The sequence below is a fragment of the Mizuhopecten yessoensis genome, unplaced genomic scaffold (genome assembly GCF_002113885.1).
Source record: "Mizuhopecten yessoensis strain PY_sf001 unplaced genomic scaffold, ASM211388v2 scaffold7479, whole genome shotgun sequence".
Classification (NCBI taxonomy): Eukaryota; Metazoa; Mollusca; class Bivalvia; order Pectinida; family Pectinidae; genus Mizuhopecten; species Mizuhopecten yessoensis.
The window spans coordinates 225,706-248,343 of NW_018407068.1; the positions used below are offsets into that span (position 1 = coordinate 225,706).

The 22,638-nt window shown below is 37.9% G+C and overlaps 1 protein-coding gene across 1 annotated transcript; it reads left to right on the plus strand.

Annotated features, from left to right (window-relative positions):
• The first annotated feature begins 35 nt into the window (after nucleotides 1-35).
• On the plus strand, nucleotides 36-21,245 carry LOC110453671 (ATP-binding cassette sub-family A member 3-like). Its single transcript, XM_021502727.1, has 20 exons — nucleotides 36-95; nucleotides 980-1,396; nucleotides 3,903-4,214; nucleotides 5,080-5,342; nucleotides 8,813-9,047; nucleotides 9,381-9,554; nucleotides 9,967-10,148; nucleotides 10,566-10,703; nucleotides 10,946-11,075; nucleotides 13,142-13,296; nucleotides 13,813-13,968; nucleotides 14,260-14,470; nucleotides 14,977-15,226; nucleotides 15,469-15,593; nucleotides 15,836-16,855; nucleotides 17,283-17,495; nucleotides 17,633-18,210; nucleotides 18,491-18,678; nucleotides 19,141-19,311; nucleotides 20,417-21,245. Exons 2-20 carry the CDS (start codon nucleotides 1,096-1,098, stop codon nucleotides 20,874-20,876), a joined length of 5,262 nt encoding a protein of 1,753 aa, XP_021358402.1. The 5' UTR covers nucleotides 36-95; nucleotides 980-1,095; the 3' UTR covers nucleotides 20,877-21,245.
• Nucleotides 21,246-22,638: the final 1,393 nt, after the last annotated feature.

Below are 22,638 nucleotides of genomic sequence, written 5' to 3' on the forward strand. Positions count from 1 at the left end.
ATTAAAAAAATCAAAACAGAAAGTATATTCATATTGTTTACTTCCGGCGAACACATGACTCGGTGACTCCTCAGCCATCAATTGGTAGATTGCAGGTTTGTAGTTGACTTTGCTCCGTACATGTACGCCAAGAGCAAATAACAGTACTAACATTTTCCATTAAATATATACTGCAACGGTCACAGGGACACAAATGTACCGTGGTGACACTATAATCTGATAATCTTGTGATTTCTGTTTAGTCTATTGATTAACAGATAACTGTAAACAGTGTAAAGAAGACGTGTACCAAATGATTACAGCACTGGGCTCATTACCCAACTTGTTCTGCTGAAGTCTCTAAAACAAACAAGCATAACAATAATGATTTGTGTTTCACTTTACTGCCAACTTTGGTCTTGGTAATTTTTGACGCTAGCTAGATTTATGCAGAAAATCAGAGTACTTATGCAGGTCCAGTTNTTAAAGCAAAGTCGCATAAAACAATAAGGTTTATGGTAATGTTGACTACAAAGAGCATACAGTTAGATGTTTATTTTCATTTTTCATAAATGTAAAATTTCCGATTTTTTTACATCATTATTTTTTGAAAAGAATACTTATATTTAATGTCTTTTGTTATCAACCTAATGATACAATCTTCTTTTAAAAGCGACTTTGTTTCGTTTTCTTTAAAAAAAGAAAATCACTTGAAAATAGCTCAAAAGACCTATTTCAGATAGGTCAATAGAGCTATTGTAGGTCTTTACAGCTATATAGCTCAGTCGGCAGAGTGTACTGGACCTGTTATGGTACATATATAAAAAAAAATATGGCATGTAGATAATATGGGATAAGCATAACACAAAAATTAGGATTTATTTACACTTTAGGTATACATATGTTTCACATTATTTGTAATCAAGTAAAGTGTTCAAACATCAGAAAACAGGTTTTTGATATATATGTGAATTTTCAAGGTAATATTTTCTTTTTTCAGGCACCTGCCAAAATGAAGATTTACCAGCATATATGACGTGATAGCTTCTAGTATGTCAGCAAGAGGATTGGTCTTTTCATCATCAAATATATATATATATACCCTAACTTTTAAAAATGGGAAATTTCACCAAGTTTCTTCTTTTACTATGGAAAAACTATGTCTTACAAAAGCGGAAGAAGATAGTGACAATTCTGGAAATAGGGATTCCTACTGTCTTCTCCTTGATCCTGATATTTGTTCGACTCAGAGTTGATGGTCAGCCAGTCCCAGATGCAGTTACTTGGACAGAATGTACAGCATTTAATAATTTAGACTTCAGGAAATTACCAACTAAGGTAGCCTATTCCCCAAACAACAGTATGACCCATGCAATCATCCAGAGAGCCAAGAAATATCTCCCTTATATAGACTGGGGTAAGCATAATGCTGTAAACATTATCATATAATAACAGCGGTAGGACATCTCTCTTCTAGTCTTACTAATGTCCCTGCTTCTCTAGCTTTAATTATTAACAATTCTGAAAATATGACAAAATTGTTTGCAGTATGGCTCTGCTGAATCAATGGGATGCTGCCATATGGATGTACTACATTAGACTGTGTTCTAGTGGAGTTTGTTATAGTATGGTTATGCTGCCATATGGATGTACTACATTAGTCTGTGTTCTAGTGGAGTTTGTTACAGTATGGCTATGCTGCCATATTGAGGTACTACATTAGACTGAGTTCTAGTGGAGTTTGTTATAGTATGGCTATGCTGCCATATGGATGTACTATACTAGACTGTGCTCTAGTGGAGTTTTGTTATAGTATGGCTATGCTGCCATATGGATGTACTACATTAGACTGTGCTCTAGTGGAGTTTGTTATAGTATGGCTATGCTGCCATATGATTGTACTACATTAGACTGTGCTCTAGTGGAGTTTGTTATAGTATGGCTATGCTGCCATATAGATGTACTTCATTAGACTGTGTTCTAGTGGAGTTTGTTATAGTATGGCTATGCTGCCATATGGATCTACTATATTAGACTGCTCTAGTGAAGTTTTGTTATAGTATGGCTATTCTGCCATATGGATGTACTATACTAGACACTGCTCTAGTGGAGTTTTGTTATAGCATGGCTATGCTGCCATATGGATGTGTTACTTATGGTATCACTGTACTGTAGTATGTTTTGCAGCAGTATCCTTGTACTGTAGTATGTTTTGCTGCAGTATCGCTGTACTGTAGTATGTTTTGCTGCAGTATTGCTGTACTGTAGTATGGTTTTTCTGCAGTATTGCTGTACTGTAGTATGTTTTGCTGCAGTATCCTTGTACTGTACTATGTGTTGATGCAGTATCCTTGTACTGAAGTATATTTTGCTGTAGTATTGCTGCACTGTAGTATGTTTTGCTGCAGTATTGCTGTACTGTAGTATGCTTTGCTGCAGTATTGCTGTACTGTAGTATGTTTTGCTGTAGTATCCTTGTACTCTAGTATGTTTTGCTGCAGTATTGCTGTACTGTAGTATGTTTTGCTGCAGTATTGCTGTACTGTAGTATGTTTTGCTACAGTATTGCTGTACTGTAGTATGTTTTGCTGCAGTATTGCTGTACTGAAGTATGTTTTGCTGTAGTATCCTTGTACTCTAGTATGTTTTGCTGTAGTATTGATGTACTGAAGTATGTTTTTTCTGCAGTATTGCTGTACTGAAGAATGATTTGCTGTGGTAATGCTGCACTGTAGGATGTTTCACTGTAGTATTGCTGTACTGTAGTATGTTTTGCTGTAGTATTGCTGCACTGTAGTATGTTTTTGCTGCAGTATTGCTGTACTGTAGTATGTTTTTTTGCAGTATTGCTGCACTGTAGTATGTTTTTCTGCAGTATTGCTGTACTGAAGTATGTTTTGCTGTAGTATCCTTGTACTCTAGTATGTTTTGCTGTAGTATTGATGTACTGAAGTATGTTTTTTTCTGCAGTATTGCTGCACTGTAGTATGTTTTGCTGTAGTATTGTTGCACTGAAGTATGATTTGCTGTAGTAATGCTGCACTGTAGTATGTTTTGCTGTAGTATTGCTGTACTGTAGTATGTTTTGCTGTAGTATTGTTGCACTGTAGTATGTTTTGCTGTAGTATTGCTGCACAGTAGTATGTTTTGCTGTAGTATTGCTGTACTGTAGTATGTTTTGCTGTAGTATTGCTGTACTGAAGTATGTTTTGCTGTAGTATCCTTGTACTCTAGTATGTTTTGCTGTAGTATTGATGTACTGAAGTATGTTTTTTTCTGCAGTATTGCTGCACTGTAGTATGTTTTTGCTGCGGTATTGCTGTACTGTAGTATGTTTTGCTGCAGTATTGCTGCACTGTAATATGTTTTGCTGCAGTATTGCTGTATTGTAATATGTTTTGCTGTAGTATTGCTGTACTGTAGTATGTTTTGCTGTAGTATTGCTGTACTGTAGTATGTTTTGCTGCAGTATTGCTGCACTGTAGTATGTTTTGCTGCAGTATTGCTGTACTGAAGTATGTTTTGCTGCAGTATCCTTGTACTGTAGTATGGACGTGCCTCACAGTATGACCTTTACTGAAGTAAGGTTGTGCTACAGTGTGGCGTTTCTAAATCATGGATATCCAGTGCTTCAGCTTTGATGCATTATGGATGTGTGACAATGTAGTTTTGTTGGGGTATCAACTGTATGGTTGTACTGCAGTATGGATGTGCTACAGCATTTGATTTGCTGCCGTATTGATATGCAGTAGAATGTTTTTTACTGGCCTAGAAGTTTAGGGGTCAGGGGAGGAGTATATGTTACTTCAAACAATACTTTATTTCAATTTTCTTCAAAAGGATTAAAAAACATCCTTATCAATAAGATATCTTTACTTTTTCATGGACTACTATTATCAGTAGCTTTTGTGTTGTTTTCGTAGATCATGGTTTCCAGACAGAAGCAGAGATGGTGGACTTTGTACAGTTTGTCAACAGAACTGGAAATATCACTTACGTTAACAACACTCGGGACTACCTGGGAGGAATTGCCTTCACTAACACATTCCCTACAGGAGCTATGCCACAGGACATACAGTATAAGATACGTCTGGACTCAGTACCAAGACTGGCACACTCACGCTTCCGTCTCAACCCATTTAAGATGGACACCAGTTGGTACACACAATTCATGTTTCCTGTTTATCAACGAGTTGGACCTCGAGAGATCGGTGAGAAATGTGGAGGGTCGCCAGGTAAGATGTTACTCCCACTGTGATAAGAAAATGGGAATAAAGTTTGATAGAAGATATGTGTTTGGATATGGGAGGGGAAAATGACGTGACTCAATTGTAAAATATTTATGTTAGATAGTTGAGAGTAATATCACATTTAAAATATTAATAAATTTCTTATCAAGAATGTTGGCATTGTACATTCATGTTACTGCCTTCACACACATTAAATGATTTGTATAAAAGTCCTGCTTCCTCACACCTATTTTCGACGTTCTTGGACAGGGCGTTTATATGTGGTGTCCTGTATATAAGAATTACTAGAGGAATCAGAAACCTTTTTTTATGCTCCCCAAAATAACTTTACAGCGCATATAGCCGCTGCTTCATCTCTCCATTTATGTGTCCAAATTGTATGTTCAAGCCAAAACTTGTGACTCGCTGAAGAAAGCTGAAAATAATTTCTGGACCATAAATTCTGATCCGCTGAAGGTAACTCAATGGAATTATGGGGGTGTCGCAAACCATAATTGGGTCTGTACGCCTAAGATCATGGTCATGGTTTTAAGTCAGATACATTCTCCATATCTTCTGCCTTGGATATATGTAGGATGGAAATGTGATGTGTCACATAATATTTTTGGGTTTGTATCATTACGCCTGAGGTCCACATCATACTGATGTCACATTTATTTCAGTCTTGTTGACCATTTTGGGGAGCATACTCCATAATTTTTTTATGATTTCTTATTTATAGACAAGTAGTCTTTATATGGAAAAACAGAAAGAAATTCCTGTACTAGAACATATACACAGTTGTTAGTTACAAGTACAGAGGTGTAGATGGATGAGAATGAGACATTTTAGTCCTTTTTGACTTTTCCAGGTTATGTTAGAGAAGGGTTTACAGCACTCCAGAATGCCATTAACAATGCAGTGATAGAGTTGCAAGGCGCCTTGAATAATGGTACTGATTCCAACAAGCATGTAGAGTTGGGCCTCCGACGACACCCTTACCCTCCCTACAATGACGACAACTTCGTCCTCGTTATACAGCAGCAATTTCCACTTGTCATCATGCTCAGCTTTGTGCTTGTCGCTCTCAATATTGTCAAGGACATAGTTCATGAAAAGGAAAAGAAACTCAAGGTCAGTGATATATTAAATTGTAGTGTTTACCTGCACGGTTTATCAAAATTCATGATACTGATGCTATTTAAAATAATACTGTATAACATATACTGTATACCTACTAAACAAAACAACTTCAGTAACCTTTTTCTTAAAAGTGTTCGATATTCAATTGTGGCATAGACAATGTGTACTGCATCCAACTGAGAATCCACCAACTGGTGTTTGAGTCGCATATAACACAGTACTCCAGTGTTCACAGGTAACTATGGCATTTAACACAGTAGTCCAGTGTTCAAAGGTAGCTATGACATATAACACAGTAGTCCAGTGTTCACAGGTAGCTATGACATATAACACAGTAGTCCAGTGTTCACGGGTAGCTATGACATATAACACAGTAGTCCAGTGTTCACAGGTAGCTATGACATATAACACAGTAGTCCAGTGTTCACGGGTAGCTATGACATATAACACAGTAGTCCAGTGTTCACGGGTAGCTATGACATATAACACAGTAGTCCAGTGTTCACGGGTAGCTATGACATATAACACAGTAGTCCAGTGTTCACGGGTAGCTATGACATATAACACAGTAGTCCAGTGTTCACGGGTAGCTATGACATATAACACAGTAGTCCAGTGTTCACGGGTAGCTATGACATATAACACAGTAGTCCAGTGTTCACGGGTAGCTATGACATATAACACAGTAGTCCAGTGTTCACGGGTAGCTATGACATATAACACAGTAGTCCAGTGTTCACGGGTAGCTATGACATATAACACAGTAGTCCAGTGTTCACGGGTAGCTATGACATATAACACAGTAGTCCAGTGTTCACGGGTAGCTATGACATATAACACAGTAGTCCAGTGTTCACGGGTAGCTATGACATATAACACAGTAGTCCAGTGTTCACGGGTAGCTATGACATATAACACAGTAGTCCAGTGTTCACGGGTAGCTATGACATATAACACAGTAGTCCAGTGTTCACGGGTAGCTATGACATATAACACAGTAGTCCAGTGTTCACGGGTAGCTATGACATATAACACAGTAGTCCAGTGTTCACGGGTAGCTATGACATATAACACAGTAGTCCAGTGTTCACGGGTAGCTATGACATATAACACAGTAGTCCAGTGTTCACGGGTAGCTATGACATATAACACAGTAGTCCAGTGTTCACGGGTAGCTATGACATATAACACAGTAGTCCAGTGTTCACGGGTAGCTATGACATATAACACAGTAGTCCAGTGTTCACGGGTAGCTATGACATATAACACAGTAGTCCAGTGTTCACGGGTAGCTATGACATATAACACAGTAGTCCAGTGTTCACGGGTAGCTATGACATATAACACAGTAGTCCAGTGTTCACGGGTAGCTATGACATATAACACAGTAGTCCAGTGTTCACGGGTAGCTATGACATATAACACAGTAGTCCAGTGTTCACGGGTAGCTATGACATATAACACAGTAGTCCAGTGTTCACGGGTAGCTATGACATATAACACAGTAGTCCAGTGTTCACGGGTAGCTATGACATATAACACAGTAGTCCAGTGTTCACAGGTAGCTATGACATATAACACAGTAGTCCAGTGTTCACAGGTAGCTATGACATATAACACAGTAGTCCAGTGTTCACTGGTAGCTATGACATCTAAAATTATACATACATTGCAAACACTGCAACATTAGTAAAGTATGCCCTAGTATGTACATTTAGGAAGAAGGTAACAGCAAAATTATCACCAAACCATCTAATTGGGAAACATCCAGGTCTTCCTTATAAACAGCATCAGCTTGCTATAGGAATGTTTGATGCTGGCAGCCTGTTATTGTTGCCATACATCAGATTGGTTTTTGTCCCTTAACGATAACATGGCTGAAAAGCAAATGTCAGGTGACAGGAATTCTAATTGAGAATGTTCCGGTTGTCCTTGGAAATCTTGTTATCATAATGTGACAACCTCCCAATGTTATCTATTTTTTTCAATAAAAAAAACAGCTGATTGGACCTTTTGTTCCACCATAATAAGGGAAATTTATTATCAAACTGTGCATATCCTGTCTTTGGATTGCCGTTATCCTTACATCACAGGTGTCTCTATGCCACATTCATTGTCAAGGGATACATAGACAGTGGAGTGAAAGATGAAAGTAACAAACAGATGATTGAACCTTTACAATTCAGTAATATACACAGTATGCCAAAAATGAATAACACTGCATCACACAGCTGTTTCGTCCTTCTAGAATTCATCGGTGATAAAGGGGCCAAAAAGTTGGACATCCAAGTAAATCAAAGCACTGTTGAAGTTATATTCACTGACAAATCAAGGTTCAGAGACGAGTTTGCAGATGGCTATATTTATAACCATCTTTATCTCTTGGTATAGTGACCAAGGGGTGAAAAGTTTTAACCAGCTAATGCATGCCTTTCAGTGTGATTGCTTTAGTTATGGGTAGGGGAGTTAAAACCTAACTGAAATCCCAGTGTTGTGGAAGTTGTTGAAGCTTTAATTGTTCCATTACTACAACAATGTTTTTAGCAGAACAATTCATGTCCACAGATACACAGTGTCCAGACTTGAGATTGTTAATAATTGGCTAATTTTGTTTATAAATGATTAAATACTACTAATCATAAAAACAAAAATAGTTTATATTCATGAAATAAAAAAAATCCTTATGTAAACTTTTACTAGTTGCTGAACTTATTTTGTTCCATGTAAAACATGATACCTTATTACTGTATAATATTATATTGTCTGTGTATTAACATATGCATTTACCATAGAATGCTGAAATGACCTGGTAGAAGTGACTGAGAACTAAGTAACTGTATTATCATCTTAAAAGGATTAAAAAAAGGGTGATGGGTATAGATCTGAGTTACTTTATTGCCTTACTTGATAAGAGTCAGTGAAGAAGATGGTTCTAAATCATTTTATTGTAACATTTATAAGGAATCAATGAAGATGATGGGTCTAAGTCACTGTATTATTCAACTTGTTAGGAGTCGATGAAGATGATGGGTGTTAGTCACTGTATTATTTAGCTTGTTAGGAGTCGATGAAGATGATGGGTGTCAGTCACTGTATTATTTATCTTGTTAGGAGTCGATGAAGGTGATGGGTCTAAGTCGCTGTATTATTCAACTTGTTAGGAGACAATGGAGATGATGGGTGTGAGTAACTGTATTATTTAACTTGTTAGGAGTCGATGAGGATGATGGATCAGAGTCACTGTATTATTTAACTTGTTAGGAGACAATGAAGATGATGGGTGTGAGTCACTGTATTATTTAACTTGTTAGGAGTCGATGAAGATGATGGGTGTCAGTCACTGTATTATTTAACTTGTTAGGAGTTGATGAAGATGATGGGTGTGAGTCACTGTATTATCTAACTTGTTAGGAGACGATGAAGATGATGTGTCTGAGTCACTGTATTATTTAACTTGTTAGGAGTCGATGAAGATGATGGGTGTGAGTAACTGGCTGCACTGGTCTGCCTGGTTCACCAAGTACTTCCTGTTCTTGTTGGTCACTGTGTCCATCATGACAGTATTCTTCTGTGTGAAAACAGACAAAGGACGAGTCATTGGTCTTACCGACCCCTCACTGCTCTTTGTCTTTCTTCTGCTGTATGCCATTGCAACAATTTCCTTCTGCTTTGCCATAAGTGTCTTCTTCAAGAAAGGTAAGTCTTGTTTAAACAAGTTGAGAGCACTATGGTTTGTCATATTGTTGTAAAGGATGTGATTGTGCCTGATACATTAAGTGCAGAATGATTACTAAGGCAGCAAATAAGAAATTTTGTTAAAAAGGAAGCATATTGTTGTAAAGGATGTGATTGTGCCTGATACATTCAGCACGGAATGATTACTAAGGCAGCAAATAAGAAATTTTGTGAAAACTTGTTAATATGAATACTTAACTTGCTAAAATACAAAATACATTTTAATGTTATAAGATTGATGAGGCTGAACTAGTTACAAACTGTAGCATAAGAATAACTTGTCTTCATCAACAGCTAATTCTGGAGCTGCAGCGGGTGGCATCCTCTTCTTCATCTCCTACGTACCATACTTTTTTCTGGAGCCTCGCTACAACACATTTACCTGGGGACAGAAGATAGCTGCATGTGCTGTATCTAACATAGCGATGGCATACGGGGGAGCAGTCATTGGCATGTTTGAAGGCACAGGTACTGGTATACTGTATACCAGGAAATATTCGCTGCTGTTTAATTTTCACCTTTTTAGCCCTTCGTAATGAGGACAAATATATCATTACAACGATCATTTGTTAACAACAAAATATGCATAATAATTAAAGGTGAATGGCTAATTTTAATATTGTGTAAAAATTGATTTTACCATTGAAAGGCAAAAATTTTACTGGGTGAAAATTTCCTGTTAGGTATACAGTATAGGAATGAAAACATTACATGGGGCTGGTAGTCAGTCCCTCAGACAAGGCTTTGCTTTTCAATGCTATTAAGTTTATATTAATATTATTTATATCAATACTAAGTTTAATTATCTGCCTTGATCCTTAAAATCAATTTGTTTTTTGAACTTTGACAATCAGTCTATGTTGAAATTTTTTATATATAGGCACTGGAGTGCAGTGGGACAACTTCACTAAGGGTGCATCTGTAGACGACACCTTTGCAATGTCTCACATAATGATCATGCTGGTGGTCGACTCAGTGGTATACAGCCTCATTACATTGTATTTGGAGGCTGTGTTTCCTGGCGAGTATGGTGTCCCTCAACCCTGGTACTTCTTTATTACTGTGAGTATACTACTACTTATAATAATTTTTACTCATACATATTACTCTCCAGTACATAAAATCAACAACCCTGGCCTGGTAACCTTATAAATTCTTCTATTTTCATGAAAGATAAATTTTCACATTAAATCACAGGGAGACTTATTTCTCATGAAACATTATCACGTCTCTGTTAAAGGTCAAACTTGACTATAGAAGGACTAGAAAATTCCAGATATATTTAAATGTGGGGATGAGACTAATAGAGCATAAGTAAGGGTGAAGTAAAAAGAAATAAAAGCTTCTTCTCTAGTGCTGTATTCATCAGCACTTTGAGTTTTGTATTTAGCAGGTCTGTGAATGACATTTATCGTACAGATTTAAAGTATAAAAGTGGTCATACTGGTTTAAAATGTTGTGTGACCTCGACTGTTGTAGAGGAACTACTGGTGCGGTACCTCGGCTGTTGAGGACATTCCTGATGACAAGAGAATCTGTATTGGCCAGGACCCTGATTACTTTGAGTCTGACCCTCATGGCATACCAGCAGGGATACAGATACGCAACCTCAGAAAGGTTGGCACACCATTAGCTTTCACTGTGTCAAACAAATTATCACTTGGTCTTGTATAATTATTCACTTTATTTTCTCCTCTCCTAACTTAAGATAATTTAATGGATGCTCGGAATTGTATGTCTACTTATCTGTTCCTTTCATGTAAGAAAAATAACATTTTTGGATGAATGTGGTAGATTTGATTATACAAGTGTGTGCAAGGATCTTTTGTTGATAGAAACATGTATTTGTGTTTACACAGGAGTTTGGTAAAGATGAGAAGCGGAATATTGCTGTTGCTGGGATGTCCCTGGACATGTATGATGGTCAGATAACTGTACTGTTGGGACACAATGGAGCGGGCAAAACCACTACCATGTCTATGTTAACAGGTATGTACAGGAGCAGGTCAAGGTCAGTGTTAACATGTGTGTATAGGAGCAGGTCAAGGTCAGTGTTAACAGATGTGTACAGGAGCAGGTAAAGGTCAGTGTTAACAGGTGTGTCAAGGAATAGGTCAAGGTAAGTGTGTACAAGAGCAGGTCAATGTCAGTGTTAACAGATGTGTACAGGAGCAGGTCAAGGTCAGTGTTAACAGATGTGTACAGGAGCAGTTAAAGGTCAGTGTTAACAGGTGTGTAAAGGAATAGGTCAAGGTAAGTGTGTACAGGAGCAGGTCAAGGTCAGTGTTAACAGATGTGTACAGAAGCAGGTCAAGGTCAGTTTTAACAGGGGTGCAAAGGAATAGGTCAAGGCAAGTGTGTGCAGGAGCAGGTCAAGGTCAGTGTTAACATGTGTGTACAGGAGCAGGTCAAGGTCTGTGTTAACAGGTGTGTACCGGAGCAGGTCAAGGTCAGTGTTAACAGATGTGTAACGGAATAGGTCAAGGTAAGTGTGTACAGAAGCAGGTCAAGGTCAGTTTTAACAGGTGTGCAAAGGAATAGGTCAAGGCAAGTGTGTACAGGAGCAGGTCAAGGTCAGTGTTAACATGTGTGCAAAGGAATAGGTCAAGGTAAGTGTGTACAGGAGCAGGTCAATGTCAGTGTTAACAGGTGTGCAAAGGAATAGGTCAAGGTAGGTGTTACAGAAGCAGGTCAAGGTCAGTGTTAACAGGTGTGCAAAGGAAAAGGTCAAGGTAAGTGTATACAGGAGCAGGTCAAGGTCAGTGTTAACAGGTGTGCAAAGGATTAGGTCAAGGTAAGTGTGTACAGGAGCAGGTCAAGGTCAGTGTTAACAGGTGTGCAAAGGAATAGGTCAAGGTAAGTGTGTACAAAAGCAGGTCAAGGTCAGTGTTAACAGATGTGCAAAGGAATAGGTCAAGGTCAGTGTTAACAGGTCAAGGTCAGTGTTGACAGGTCAAGGTCAGTGTTGACAGGTCAAGGTCAGTGTTAACAGGTCAAGGTCAGTGTTGTCAGGTCAAGGTTAGTGTTAACAGGTCAAGGTCAGTGTAAACAGTTATGTGAAGGAACAGGTCAAGGTCAGTGTTAACAAGTGTGTTAACAGGTATGTACAGGAAGAGGTAAAGTTCAGTGTTAACAGATGTGTGAAGGAACATATCAAGGTTAGTGTTAACAGCTGTGTACAGGAACAGATCAAGGTCAGTGTTAACATGTGTGTACAGGAACAGGTCAAATTCAGTGGTAACAGCGTTGTACAGGAAAAGGTCAAGGTCAGTGTTAACATCTGTGTTCAGGAACAGGTCAAGGTCAGTGTAAACAGTTGTGTAAAGGAAGAAGTCAAGGTCAGTGTTAACAGGTGTGTAAATGAACAGATCAAGGTCACTGTTATCAATGTGTGTAAGGGAACAGATCAAGGTCAGTGTTAACAGGTGTGTAAAGGATCAGATCAAGGTCACTGTTATCAATGTGTGTAAGGGAACAGATCAAGGTCAGTGTTAACAGGTGTGTAAATGAACAGATCAAAGTCACTGTTATCAGTCTGTAAAGGAACAAGTCAAGGTCATAGTTAACAGGTGTGTAAAAGAACAAGTCAAGGTCAATGTTAACAGGTAAAGATATGTGTTAACAGGTCAAGGTAAGTGTTTACAGGTGTGTTAACAGGTCAAGGTCAGTGTTAACAGGTCAATGTCAGTGTTAACAGGTGTATTAGCAGGGTTACAGGAACAGGTCAATGTTTATACGAACAGATGATATGATCTCAAGACTGGGTGTCATACTAATACAGTTTGAAGTAGAGAGTTATTTTGGTGACATTAACATAGTTAGTTTCATAAAGGTAGCCAGATTTCATGTCTCAGGATCTGCTATTTAAGTAGAGAGTTATTTTGGTGACATTAACATAGTTAGTATCATATAGGTAGCCAGATTTCATGTCTCAGGATCTGCTATTTAAAACTGTTTATGCTGTTGGACTTTTCAGATGAAATAACTTATGATAGTCCACCATAGAAAGTAATGTAGCTATGCTAGAACTAAACTCCAGATTGGTTACATTTCAGGGTTCATCCCCCCGACTGGTGGCACGGCTAACGTGAATGGCTATGACATTCGAGAGGACATAGCCAGTGTTAGGAATAGTCTTGGACTTTGTCCTCAACATGACATTCTGTTTGACACTATGACAGTCCAGGAACATCTCTGGTTCTTTGCTAAGGTTTGTAGTCAAATCATTATCCTACTTAGGCTTGTATTCATTGTCATGGTAAAATATGAAGTAAAGCTATTATAAAATTAAAGGTGGTGTGTTCGTTGCAAACACAATCCACATGTACATTAAATCATAATTGTAAAGAGTCTTTTAAACACATTTTGTCTATGTTTTTCCCACAATTTTCATCTAGTTTGAATTTTAAAGTTCTCACTTGTTGGTCCATCTACCATGTATACTTGAAGATTCTCGCATGTGTTGACTGTTCTTTTGGTAAGGAGATTTTCAAAAGTTGTTTAAAAAACAGACGATGAATTGCAACATCAGGTTGACATTTTCTGCAACATTAGTTGAAATAGTTTCTAAACAATCTTAATTCCTTCAAAAGTAATGCGACCTATAATTGTCTTTGTATAAATGTTGGGAGATTAAATAAACTAGACAGAAAAACTTGTTTGTTGTCCTAAAGGTGCCTATTATAGATGAGTTAAAATGTTTATAAAGAAGTATAATATGTTCCAGCTGAAGGGCTGTCCATCTAGTGAGGTGACCAGTGCTGTGGATGAGATGATTGAAAGCATCAAACTTGAAAACAAGAGACATGTGAGGAGCACCAAGCTCTCCGGTGGCATGAAACGCAAACTCTCTGTCGGCATTGCTCTCATAGCAGGATCAAAGGTCAACTATCACTCTTTGTTCATAAAGCTGAATGTTATTGTAATTTTTCAACACCAGTAAAGCCTTATGGGGTTGAGGTATTTTTTTTTCATAATTCTGTGTATGAAGATTTTGTTTATAGTGTCAAAGAGAGGTGTCATCAATGACTGTATCCAATAGTGTAGTACCACTCAAACACTATATGTCAGACTCTGTAATATGTGACAACAAATCATGATTTCATAGCTTTAACCTGATATTTGATCTGTCCGAAAATTATGCTTCATAACAATTTGCATTGTTTGGTTACAGATTGTCATTCTTGATGAACCATCGTCAGGGTTGGACCCAGATGCCCGGCGACAGATTTGGACAGTTCTTCAAAAACACAGAGCAGGTAGGACAATACTCCTGACCACCCATTTCATGGATGAAGCTGATGTCCTGGGCGACAGGATCGCCATCATGGCTGATGGAGTCGTCAAGTGCTGTGGAAGCTCACTGTTTCTCAAAAACAAATATGGTAAGTGATCATTTAACTACAGATCCACATATCTCTGCCAGGGGATTTGTGTGTATAGTCCTGGGTACTAGGGCTGTAGAGGTATGCATAACATTAGCATGTTTATATATTTTCATACTGTAAGAATATGTTGATAATTTTTTTATTTTCTAGTCAATTTTTTTAACAAATACTTGAATAGTATCAACAGGTGAGATTTGATAAAGATAACCCACACATAATAATGTCAGAATAGAGGATATATAAATTCCGATCTCATGTGTAGGGTTTGGGCTCTAACCCATTATAAACCTGACTAGAATTTCCTCCACACACCTGAATCGTTTTCTATCAAATCTTGTCATAAAAACAGTTAAAAGAAAACTTTCTACAGTAACAGTTTGTTATAATGTAACGCCTTTATTCCAACTATAAAATGTGATATTATTGAATTGTTTCAGTTGTGACGTTAGCTATTAGACTGCTGTCAGGTATTGGACATTTTTAGCATATCCTATGTTTCACAGGGGCTGGGTACCACATGGTCATAGTGAAGAAGCCAAACTGTGATGTGGACACTATCACAAAGTTAATTAGGACATATGTACCAGTGGCTGAGATAGAGAGTAATATTGCAGCCGAACTTTCCTACATACTTCAGCAGGAGAGTTCCTACAGGTTCTCTGACATGTTCAGAGAAATGGAAACTAACAAGGATGATCTTGGTATTGCAAGCTACGGAGCATCCGTCACTACCATGGAGGAAGTGTTTCTAAGGTACAAATCTATGTTCTCATTTGTATTTCAGATTTTAGACACAAACCAAACATCATTCTCTGTCTTTTTTTTCTGTTTGAGTTTTGTATCAAAGCACAGACTAAAAAATTTACCATCGGTCGAAATGAAGATATTGTTACCATGATTCCTAGAGTGTCAAAGCAAGTATCTAAAAGCCAAGTCTACAAGGCTGATATTTATATCAGACTACAGATTGTAACATAGCTGCTTTGGCTTTGTAGGGTAGGACAGAACAACAGCAGCTCTGTAACAGACAGGCTGAGGGGAAAGCCGAAGATGATACACCCACAGAATGGGTTCAGTTTGGATACCTCTTCATCCTTCAGGCGGGACAGTCTCGCTCTGGGTAAAAAAGCTTGCTTCCTCACTTGACTACTGGTTGAACTTTTCCATTATCAATATTGGGTGGCTGTTCTATTTTGTATGTTGTAAGTGAAAATTGTTCAGATCACAGCATTATGTACCTAATGAAGTTTTACTCAGGACTTACACATTTAGAATTAAAATCTACAACTGTTTGTTTAGGATTTAAACCCCTGTGAAATTTAGAATATATGAAATAGGAACATTCTTTTTGTATCTTTTCAGATTTTAACATAAAATACAATGTACATGGTATGCTGACATTACAGCAGTTTTGGGCCATGTTTGTGAAGCGAGCTCTCCACACAGTCCGTAACAAACTGGTAACAGTCAGTCAGCTGGTTGTACCACTATTCTTCACCCTCATGGCTCTGATTGTTATCAAGACATTTCCTGGTCCCGAGGACCTCCCACCACTTACGCTCACCACAGACAGATTTGGGGCCAACACCATTGTGTACAGAAACAGTCCTGGTAACTTTAGTGATAACATCAGTCAATTCTACAGCAATCAGTTTGATCAAAGTTCTACAGAAACTGTGACTCATGTGAATGCTCAGCCGGGATATAACGCTACATCGGACATTATAGAATTCCTGGTGGACACAGGAGAAAAAAGCATTGGCCTGTACAATCTCCACTATATGGTGGCGGCTGATTTCCAACAGTTATCTGGGTCAGATAAGGTCAAGGCTACAGCTTATTTCAATGACCAATCCTATCATTCCCCGGTGATATCATTGGCGGCACTTAGCAACGCGATGATCCAGTATGTCACAAATAACTCAGATTTCTCCATCACCACGATTAACCACCCGCTCCCTCGCACCACCGCAGAGAAGATTAAACAGCAGATAACTCAGGGTACCACTGGCTTCATGGTTGCTTTCAATGTTGTGTTTGGGATGTCCTTCTTGGCCAGTAGTTTTGTTGTTTTCATTATCAAAGAGCGTGCCACCAAGTCCAAACATATACAGTTTGTCAGTGGTGTTGGCTCCCTTAACTTCTGGGCATCAACTTTTTGCTGGGATGTAATCAACTACCTCATGCCAAGCCTGTGCATCCTAGTTACATTCTGGGCATTTGATATTGAAGCGTTCATATTGGATGACCACATAGCTCACATTCTGCTGCTGTTCCTGCTGTATGGCTGGGCCATGTTGCCCTTCATGTATCTCTTATCCTTCCTTTTCTCCCAGCCTGCTACAGGCTACGTCTGGCTTACTATGTTCAACATAATTGCAGGTATGTTTGACCGTTTGATGCTAAATAATTATCATTTGATATAGTTTAGAGTTTGATAATCTTAATAAAACGATGATGTAAGTTTCTTAATATATATATATAGTGATAATTATGGAAATAAATCCACAAATTTTGATCAGGAAAAGAAATGAGCTTGTTTCTTCTTTATTATATGTAAATTCTGAGGAATTTTGGAATCTTATCAACATGGTGGTCTTACAAGACAGAATGGGGGTCATAACAACAAAGTGGTCTTCCCTCTGTAGGTTTGGCAATGCTTTTAGCAATGGGGTCTTTTTAAATATAGTTGTCTCCCTTTAGTAGGCGTGACAATAGTATTAGTTGTGGTCATCTTATTTGTGAGCCTTTTAAAGGTGTGGAAGCACTGTTAGTGATGAGAAATATAACTAGTCATGTTCCTTTTTAGGTGTGGCGACACTATTAGCAGTTGGTATCCTGTCAATCCCGGAGCTTAACCTGGAGGATCTGTCCCATGCTCTAGAGTGGGTGTTCCTGGTGCTGCTACCCAACTATTGCCTGGCCCAGGGCCTGTCTGACTACTACGCTAATCATGAATACCTCAACATCTGTCCTAATATCACTGTCTTCTGTCCAATCTTCCCTAACCCCTGTTGTGGAGGTAAGAAGAAAAATTCCCTGATTTTATCAGTAACAAGAAAGTCACATCAAATATATATTAACTTGAAACAAGTTCTTGATCAATATAATTCAGTACCATGTATTTAGCTTACTCAGATTTCTTTTGTTTTATTTCAGCAACTACGGGGAGTTGTGGGCCGAGTGGATGCATCTACTACCAGAACGACTACCTGAGCTGGGACCAGGGCGGGATAGGCCGTATGTTGGTGTTCATGTTCATACAAGGTGTCATATATTTCAACATAATCCTGCTTCTAGAATCAGGGCTCTCCCTGCGCTTCCTCTACCTCCTCGGTCACCGTGACCAGCACACCAACAGGAGTGGAGCTGAAAGTGAGACTACCCCCCTCCTCATACAACAAGCCACAGGACTCCACACACGGCTGTATACAGACAACACACTGGTCCATGAAGACACAGACGTGGCAGCTGAACGAGCCAGACTTGCTAATACCAACACAGACCAACTATGTTGGGAGAACTCTCTAGTTATTAAAGAGCTTACCAAGTACTATGGGACCAAGCTTGCTGTTGACCGTATCAGTGTGGGGATCCCTCAGGGCGAGTGCTTTGGACTTCTTGGTATTAATGGGGCAGGAAAAACCACCACCTTCAAAACATTGACCGGGGATGAGATTATGACTTCAGGGGAAGCCTACCTGCGAGGTTACGACATCAAGAGTGACATTACAAAGGTAATCATAAAGTCATCAAGACGTTTTATAATAGAACTTAATATGCCTATAATTATCATGAATATGCCTACAGTAATCTTTCATGTTGTTTTGAGAGTCATAATTATACTTATTATAGTTGTCATGTAGGTTATATATTTGTTGATTGTAGAATGTTACTGTAGTGAGACTATTGTTTGTGTTATTATTGTAGATTAGACATTTCTTAATCATGACTGGTTAATAGTGACTAATTGTTAATGTAGGTTAGAAATTTGTTAAGTGTGACTTGTTACTGTAGGTGAGGCAAAACCTTGGGTACTGTCCCCAGTATGATGCTCTGATTGACCAATTGACCGGAAAGGAGACGCTGTATATGTTCGCTCGCCTGAGAGGTGTACAGGAGTCCCTGATTTCTGGAGTTGTCGACAGTCTCCTGGATATGCTCCTACTGAAAGCACATGCTGATAAGCTTGTTAATGCATACAGGTAAGTGTAACTTTAAAAAAACACATGTTTTATTTTCTTCCCCCCTCTCTCCCCCTTAACCCCCACTTACAGCATTAAAATTCTCCCATCATCTCTCCCCCTCAACTCTTTCCTTAAAGCACCATCCTGTCTTCATCCTCATCTTCACAGTATTATGACCTACAACCCCGTTCAATGAAACAGTATGTCACAAGGTCACTGTGCTCTATATGACCTGAATAATTAATTAAATTATGCAGATATTGATTGTTTGCTTCAAAACAGTTATCCATTAGATTATAGCTTAAATACACTTCTAACAAGATAAAGTACTCTTTAGAATGATGTCTTAAGCCAACTGTACATCCATGCCAGACAAATGTGAATTCTAGCCAGGCCTACTTTCCAGCAAGGTTCCACCTGATAACCATAACCTTATCATATAACTATAGGTGTAAGGTTTTCCCCTATTTATATTCACAGTGGGGGAAATAAGAGGAAGCTGAGCACGGCCATAGCTCTGGTGGGTAACCCACAAGTGATATTCCTTGATGAGCCAACAACAGGGATGGACCCTGTAGCAAGACGCTACCTGTGGGACACACTATCAAGTGTGAGGGACTCCGGGAGGACACTAATACTAACCTCACACAGGTCAGTAGTCTATTCCTATACAATCTACTGTGAAATCATTCATTTTGTTTGGTTTTAGTTTTTGTTTGTTCCATTGGTACTTCTTCATATACAAATTATTATGTCCACATTTTTAGCCAAATTCATTCATATTTGGTACGGCAGGGTTTTATATTGATTGACCTCAAATTTGTATCCAGTTGTCTCCCCACTTTTGGGGTGAAAGTGCCAATATACCCAAGATAATGATGTAGCCACTGTTGATAAGATTGTGTCCTCTGTTGAAGGTTATGACCTCTGTTGATAAAAGTGTGACTACTGTTGATCAATTTGTGACCTCAATAGAAAAAAATATGACCTCTGTTGATATGGTTGTGACTAATGTTTATCAGATTGTGACCTCTGTTGATAAGGGTGTGACCTGTGTTGATAAGGCTTTGACCTCAATAGATAAGCATGTGACCTCTGTTGATAAGGTTGTGACCTCAAAAGATAAGGTTGTGACCTCTGCTGATATTGTTGTGACCTCAAAAGATAAGGTTGTGACCTCTGTTGATATTGTTGTGATCTCAAAAGATAAGGTTGTGACCTCTGTTGATAAAAATGTGTCCTCAATAGATAAGGATGTGACCTCTGTTGATAAGGTTGTGACCTCAAAAGATAAGGTTGTGACCTCTGTTGATATTGTTGTGATCTCAAAAGATAAGGTTGTGACCTCTGTTGATAAAAATGTGTCCTCAATAGATAAGGATGTGACCTCTGTTAATAAGGTTGTGACCTCAATAGATAAGGATGTGATCTTTGTTGATTAGGTTATGACTACTGTTTATTAGACTCTGACCTCAAAAGATAAGGTTGTGACCTCTGTTGATAAGGCTGTGACTTCAATAGATAAGGTTGTGACCTGTGTTGATAAGGTTGTGACCTCTGTTGATAAGGTTGTGAAGAATGTTTATCAGATTGTGACCTCAATAGATAAGGTTATAACCTGTGATGATAAGGTTGTGACCTGTGTTGATAAGTTTATGACCTCTGTTGATAAGGTTGTGAATAATGTTGATAAGAATGTGACCTCAATAGATGAGTTTATGACCTCTATTGATATGGTTGTGACCTTTGTTCACAGTATGGAGGAGTGTGAAGCCTTGTGTACCAGACTGGCCATCATGGTGAATGGTCAGTTTAAGTGTCTGGGCAGTACCCAGCATCTGAAACACAGATTTGGTGAGGGATACACTCTGCTGGCCAAGGTAGGATACACACCGGAGGGAGAACTGGCACCAGTGCGCCCACTCATGACCTACATTGAAGAAAACTTCCCCGGTTATGAACTCAAAGACATTCATCAGGGGTCACTACACTACCACATCAACAACCGGGAACTATCCTGGGCTGACATCTTTGAGCTTATGGAGGCAGCAAAGAATCGCTTCAATATTGAGGACTATTCGGTGAGTCAGACAACTTTGGAGCAGGTGTTCATTAATTTTGCAAGGTCACAGCTTCCTCCCCAGGAGAAACAGGAAGGTTTGTGTCATAGGGCATGTCTTTGCTGTCATCTGTTGTGTTGTAACAAAGACTCGTGATAATATCTGTATAGTAGTAGATAACACTGTTGATTACAAAATAAATTTTGGTACTTTTTACCAGTTTATAAGGTGAGGGCATGGATTTAATAAAATGACAACAAAATATAGCAGATGCCAATGGTTTGAAAGTCTAGAGGTCAAATGAGATTTTATAACGAAATTCAAAATATTTTATTTTATTTTATACCATTACTTAGTAGAAGGGTTACACTGTATAGTAATCACTTTTTCAGTTCATCTGTCTGTCCATAGAAAAGTTTGTGTATAGATAGCTCATGAATTCCTCAGCAGATTTAGTTTATATTTACACTGTAGGACATGTATTGTAACATAGATTTAATTTATTAGATTTGTATGTCATTGGTCAAGGTTAAAGGGCCAAATCAAAAGAAAATAACACAAACATTTGTATTTTGTAGATTGTTATTTTTGTTTTGTCTTCATCATATCTGTTTGTAAAAATCAGCTTGAGAAACAGACATTAAAAGCTGAACCGACACTGTACTGTTGGATATTTTGGATGTGAATATATTTTGGTTTATTTGGTGTTTGGAGTGTTTGAGACTAAATAGCTTATTTTTAAGGCAGGAATAACACACTCGAAAAATAACAGGTTAATAAAGGTATTTTTTAATCTGAAGGTGTCATAACTTTTCAATGTTTTCATATATGTTTTTGTATTACTTGTGTTCAAGTGTATACAGGTAAGTCACTTCACTATAGGGTACATGTAAGTAAAGCTGTTAGTGATCTTACAAACATGTGCTCTCCTCGCCAGGTGAAACTTAATGCAATAAATTGTATAATTATAAGATTTGAAAACAACTCTTTTAATCGCACAACTACTGTAATGGAATAGACTGATGGTATCGGAAAGCACCAAAATTTAGCAAACAGGATCACCAAACGCCAAAATTTTATGGACAACATGTAATCATCCATTTTGAACACCAAAATATTCTAAAGTATGATAATGTGATATGTAATATAGTCCATATTGGCTATGTAATATAACCTGTATTGACTATGTAATATAGCCTGTATTGACTATGTAATATAACCTGTATTGACTATGTAATACAGCCTGTATTGACTATGTAATATAACCTGTATTGACTATGTAATATAGTCCATAATGGCTATGTAATATAGCCTGTATTGACTATGTAATATAACCTGTATTGACTATGTAATATAGCCAGTATTGACTATGTAATACAGCCTGTATTGACTATGTAATATAGCCAGTATTGACTATATAATATAGTCCATATTGACCATGTGATATAGCCTGTATTGACTATGTAATACAGCCTGTATTGACTATGTAATATAGCCTGTATTGACCATGTGATATAGCCTGTATTGACTATGTAATACAGCCAGTATTGACTATGTAATACAGCCTGTATTGACTATGTAATATAGCCTGTATTGACTATGTAATATAACCTGTATTGACTATGTAATATAGCCTGTATTGACTATGTAATAGTGCTGATACTTGCTGTACAATATAGTTTGTACAGTCTTTTTTATTATAGATACAAATGCAAGTTAAAAAATACTTATACATATATTTGTTTTATTTAATTTTTGTTTTAGATATATATGTATTGATATCTTATTTTTTAGAATGCTATATATAGATATCTTGTTTATCGATACATGTGTATAGAGATTTTATAGATACATATATTTGCAATGGTGATGAATTATATTGTGAAAATGGAAATTATATCGTGTATCTTAAGAGTTG